The 6,160-nt window shown below is 41.8% G+C and overlaps 1 protein-coding gene across 1 annotated transcript; it reads left to right on the top strand.

The window, feature by feature from the left end:
• Positions 1-3,967: 3,967 nt before the first annotated feature.
• foxd2 (forkhead box D2) lies at positions 3,968-5,062 on the top strand (the record flags this gene model as incomplete). The annotated part of the gene is made up of 1 exon (XM_083646987.1): positions 3,968-5,062. The coding sequence occupies one exon, from the start codon at positions 3,968-3,970 to the stop codon at positions 5,060-5,062; it is 1,095 nt and encodes a 364-aa protein (XP_083503113.1).
• Positions 5,063-6,160: the final 1,098 nt, after the last annotated feature.

The following is a 6,160-nucleotide window of genomic DNA, read 5'->3' as shown; positions in this document are numbered from 1 at the left end:
TTCAGTTGTATTCTTCCTTGTTACATTAAAATTTCAACAAGCATTTGAGTTAATCTAGCCTATATAAGCCTTAACATTTAGGCTACATTGTGTGTGTGTGTGTGTGTGTGTGTGTGTGTGTGTGTGTGTGTGTGTGTGTGTGTGTGTGTGTGTGTGTGTGTGTGTGTGTGTGTGTGTGTGTCACACCATCATTTTGCTATAGGCTAAATGCACTTCCTGTAACAATGTCCATCTTTACTGCAGACAGGCAAATATCTAGGCTATATGGGACAAGAGCCCAATAGTAAAGGCTCAGCAGTCGCAGACAAACCAATCCAGTAGGGCTGTGCCGATTCACTTATCTCCCGATTCGATACTATCACGATACTTGGGTGCCGATTCGATATATATTGCGATTCTTAAGTATTGCGATTCTACGATTATTGCGATTCGATATTACGATTTATTGCGATTTTTGTTTCTTTTTTTCTTTTCTTTTTTCAGTTTGTTTGCTTTTTACACTAGATTAGAACATGGGAAAAGTTGAATCATACACTAGAGACTGTATATTATATATCATGAGTAGGGCTGGGCGATATAGTTAAAAACAAGGGCGGACTGGGATCATAATTCAGGCCGGGCATTAGATACCAAGCAGGCCAGGCCGATATGGGCCGACGTTTGAAGCCCAAAGATGCACCCACTTTAACCCTGAAGTGTAATTATTACTTCAGACTAACTAATAAAGTAATAAAACCACTAGTAAACCAGTAGGCGGCGCCTGGCCTGCTGTTCAGTGAGTGGCCTGACTGCGGGCACAAAAAAAAAAAAAAAAAAAAAAAAAATTTTTTTTTTTTTTTTGCTTTTGCGATTATCGATTCTGGAATAAAAGATCGATTCAAAAAATCGTGACATTAAAAATCGCGATACTTAGGTGAATCGATTTTTTCTCCCACCCCTACAATCCAGTGACACAGTTGCCTTTGATCAGAAAAAAACTGACTTTTAAATCTGTGAGATCTCTCAGGTCAACTAGATTAAACGGTTCCTGCCTCATACAGACAGACAGACAGACAGACAGACAGACAGGCAGGCAGGCAGGCAGGCAGACAGACAGACAGACAGACAGACAGACAGACAGACAGACAGACAGACAGACAGACAGACAGAGACGGCAGTGTTTCTCCCTTGCCTCTTCAAATTGTATTCTTCTTCGTCAGTTGAACAGTCCATGTCAAATGAAAGAAATAATTAAACCAGACTCAATTTACAACTGTCCAAATATTTCTGTTTAATTTGATCAATTCTTATGTATTTCTTAACCGGGCGTGGGGAGCCTTTGTTGTGGGTGTGGCCATGAACTGTGCTTAGCTGGAGCTGAATGGATCAGTCCAAGAAATAACAAGAAAAAAAAAGAAAAGAAAAAAAACAATCAAAAAAAGAAGTGTATAATAGGTCTACTCACTGTTTCCACTTGACATAAAGATTAAATTGGCCTTAGCCATACTTCCTGTTGCTGTCCAAGGACCCTAAAAAACAAGGATGAGACAACAATCACGTCACAGTGTTTTGCATTGGGGCCAGACAGACTTTGGGGCCAGTTCAGAAGTGAAAGGGGCAGGCGGGGGGCGCACGGAAACAAATCTCACTCCAAGCTGAAATTTGTATACCCCACTACAATAAACTACATACACCACTGCTGGAATGTTTATTAAATGTGACTTAACGGAGTATAGGCAGCATATGTGCTAATGAAATGACAAGGGATGGCTATGTTATAATGGAGAGATGAAAGGTGTGCTGATGTGAATGCATGTGCTCTGCAGTGTGATGATGAGAATGTCCGCCATGTCCGTCCAAATAGCCCATACACATTATAGCCTACAGTAGCATTACACACAAACATGACATACACACCACATTACAAACACAGTGGCCTCCACATGACTCACATTACACACACACACACACACACACACACACACACACACACACACACACACACACACACACACACACACACACACACACACACACACACACACACACACACACACACACACACACACACACACACACAGGCTACATGGCATGTCATGTGCTGGCCCATCTCTCACTCACTCTGTCAGACGGACGGTCGCAGGTTGCGGCTGCTCTGTGTTTGTCTCTGTGAGTTATGCGCGAAATGCAGCTGGATAATGTTGTGAGCTCTGACCAGCAAAACATAAAACCCGTGAGAAGTGACCAGGGAAGTGTTGGCCGCAAGTGCGCCCATGCATGCGCTTATCAGCAAATGTCTTATATAGCGGCAGAAACTTTAAAATGTATTCTGCACGTCAGTCTTTAAAACTGAAATCAAAATTCCTAAATGTAAAAGCAGGAAACAAAGTTCGTAATATTAGTGTATTTAATATTCTGGAATTAATACGTTTATTAGGCTATTATATAATTGTTTTCACATGATGAAAACTGAACAATTTAATTTTAGGGGTCCAGATAAACAAATGCATTTGGAAGTAACAATTTTAGTAAATGATAATAGCAGAATAACAACAACAACAACAACAACAACAACATAATAATAATAATAATTGTTATTATAATTATAATTGTATAATTATAATAATAATAATAATAATAATAATAATAATAATTATTATTATTATTATTATTATTATTATTATTATTATTATTATAATAACTAATAACAACAACAACAACAACAACAATAATAATACAATTGTTTAGTGATTAATTAATTGCTTGATTAATTACTTAATTAATTGAGCACTTGCACTTTTTTCTGTATGCGAATTCGCGTATAGCACTGGCTGTATATGTGTCTATCATAAGCTAATTGGTCTTTGGGGTTTGCCTTCTGACCCACATCAGTACCGGGTTGAATTCTGTTCTTTGATGTCCAGTCAGCCCTGAGCTAAATGTAGATTTTTTTCAGGAACTCAAAGGTTAGAATCTTGTCCATGCCCAAATTATCAGGCTGCGGACGTTTGATTTCACTATGACTGACTGTAGGCCTGCACGGCTGGCCCCTATACAAAATGTCCATGTTAAAGTAATTTAGCATTAACATTCTGTCATGAAATTATATTTTTCCTAAAAAAAGAAAAGCATAATGAATGAATGAATGAATGAATGAATGAATGAATGAATGAATGAATGAATAATAAAAACTATTTCTGTGAATGGGAATACCGGTAATAGCCTATATTGTTTCCATGCAGTTTCACGTATACATTCCAGTTTTGAAACAGGTGTCGGTGTCTTGAAACAAGGCAGAATAAGGAAGATCACTCCACTGCTAAATAGGCTACAACAGAACATTGTCAAAAAAAAGTTGGGGATTAGTGAGACTGTCTCATCTCATTGGCACATTTTCTCACTTTCTCTAAGAAACATTTGAAGTCTCAACAGAGTTAAATTACATTTTCTTGCAAGGTAATTTCTTCCAGTTCCTGTAACAGTGAGTGACTCAAAGATCACGTGATCTGCGTGGTCCGATAAATAGCTTTTGAGAGCTATGAAGGAGGATAGTATGAGAGCCTGGTTGGATACCTACCCAATCCCGTGCGTAAAAGATATTTTGGAAAGATACTTGGATATGCACACGTAGCCTTTTAAATGGCCTATAGCCCAAATACATCATAGACGGAGAAACTCGCCTGTAATTAACACGCAGGATAGTCTTTAGGGGGCAAACCCTGTGATTTATGACCGTTGTTTTTTCTTCGCCTGAGTTTTCTGCTCGGTGAGTGAGAGCCCTGCACGGCCCCGCTTGACCATCCTCCTTAGACGATCGGTCAAATATAGTTCTGTATCTTTTCTGTAGATTATAGCGATGTTTTCATTCAGCAGCTGGCGATAAAGCAGACGGTCGTAAGAGGGAGAGGGAGAGTGGCTCAGTAGCCTCGCCAAAACGGAGTAGGAGGGAATCGGGGAGAGAGGGGGAAGAGAAGCGGTGTCTCCAAGCATGACTTTAGGGACGGATATGTCCGACAGCTCTGCAGTGTCCGAGGAGGTGGACATCGACGTGGTTGGGGGTGACCTTTCCGTCGGAAAGTTCATTCACCACCAGTTCAATCTGGACAATGACTCAGATCATGACTCCCAGAACGCGGCAGAGAGGGTCTCCTCTCCGGGGCTCAGTAGCTCCGACTGCCCGTCAGAACAGCTGGGATCAGGCGCGGAGAGCGGGGGCATGGCCGGGGACAAACCCAGCAGTAAGAGCGCCCTGGTGAAGCCACCTTACTCCTACATCGCCCTGATCACCATGGCCATCCTGCAGAGCCCCAAGAAGCGGCTCACCCTCAGTGAGATCTGCGAGTTCATCAGCCAGAGGTTCCCCTACTACCGAGAGAAGTTCCCCGCCTGGCAGAACTCTATCCGCCACAACCTCTCCCTCAACGACTGCTTCGTCAAGATCCCGCGGGAGCCCGGCAACCCCGGGAAGGGCAACTACTGGACCCTGGACCCGGAGTCTGCAGACATGTTCGACAACGGCAGCTTTTTACGCAGGAGGAAGCGCTTTAAGAGGCACCAGATTAACAACGAGATTCTCAGGGACGCCGGGGGCTTTCTCCCCGGGTTTGGATACGGCCCTTACGGTTACAACTATGGACTTCAGCTGCAGAACTTCCACACAGCTAACCCGTACCACCCGCATCACCCGGGCGGCGCGTTCCCCTTCCATAATGCGCCGTGCGCTTTGCCCACGTCCGCCTCCATTTTCCCCGCACCGCATCCCCTGCCCTCCCTGTTAGGGGCCGATTTACGAAAGCCGTTTTATCCTCAACTAAGCCCAACTCTGCCGCCTCTCAAGCCGGACTCCAACACCCCGAGTCGGCCTTCCTTCTCCATTGACAATATCATCGGTGCGGCCAATTCCACCGCCTCATATCACAGCGCACAACCGGGCGGACAGGCACACATCCTGGCCATGCTGACCCCAGCACTGGCCTCTGCTTCCAACCACTTGAACATATCACATGAAGGTATATTACAATCTGGGGCACAGAGTCAGACTTTCTCCAGCAAAACTGCGACTATGAACAGTTGTCCTTTCTAAAAAAAAAAAAAAATGGGGGGGAAAAATGACTGCAGAAAGTCTCTTCTTAATTGTGGTTCTGTCCTATGTGAAGGTAGGATGACAATCTTGGTGAAATGAGTGTTGTGGCGTTGAGCCCTTTGTGTTTCCATAACGAATTAACGATGTGACAGACGAGATAAAATAACAGCTTTATTTATGGGTTGTAAATAGCTATGTGTATAATAATGAGAGGAGGCGAGCCTTGGAGGAAGGATCTTTCCAAACATTGCTGAGGGGACATCATTGGCCTGCACCCCTGGCCTCGGCTCCAGTCGTCGGTCGGGGCAAAACAACAATAATAAGAAGAAAAAGGAAAAAATATCATGTTATTTTAACGCAAGTTAAATGTGTCACACATATATATATATATATATATATATATATATATATATATATATATATATATATATATATATATATGAGATTTTTATTATGATTTATATTGTTTTATATTTTGTGCGTCATGAGAAAAAGACACTGACACAAACTCAGGTTTTACTAGAAAGCACATGCAGACAAATGGGGTTTCTGATACAAATAGAACTTTCCACCTCCCTGGATCTATGGTGAATTTGTGAGTGACACTTCATGTTGGGTGGACAAGCAGGCTATGTGTTTTGGTGTAAAAGAGCGCATTAGGCATTACCTCTCTCAACCCGTTTAATTGTTGTTCGTTCCTATCTATTTCACAATCTGTGAAACATACATGTCATGTGTTGCCAATAGAGACACTTCAATGTTGTTCATAGGTCATTTTTGTTGTAATGACAAGAATAATAAATGTTTGTGAATTTAAAAAGTATAGACTTTTCATGAAGTTTTTTTTTACTATACTAAGTTTTACTATAGTCTATATATGCGTCAAAGGTTCAGACCCCCAAAATAGGTCCATGTCGCAATGCAGTGTCCTCATTACAGACTTAGCAGCCTACAAACTAAATGAATATAATTAAATTAAATTGCATCGATCCAAGTACTCTCCAACCATGCATCATTCTTATTCTTAGTTGACATAATGTTGCATAGCTTTGGCTTAAACGAATCGGTTTGAAATAACTATCTCATGATGGTTAATTT

This window comes from Poromitra crassiceps (assembly GCF_964638095.1).
Source record: "Poromitra crassiceps genome assembly, chromosome: 12".
In the NCBI taxonomy this organism is placed as follows: Eukaryota; Metazoa; Chordata; class Actinopteri; order Beryciformes; family Melamphaidae; genus Poromitra; species Poromitra crassiceps.
Note: the sequence above shows the minus strand (reverse complement) of the source record. Positions and strands in the feature narration are given on the sequence as shown.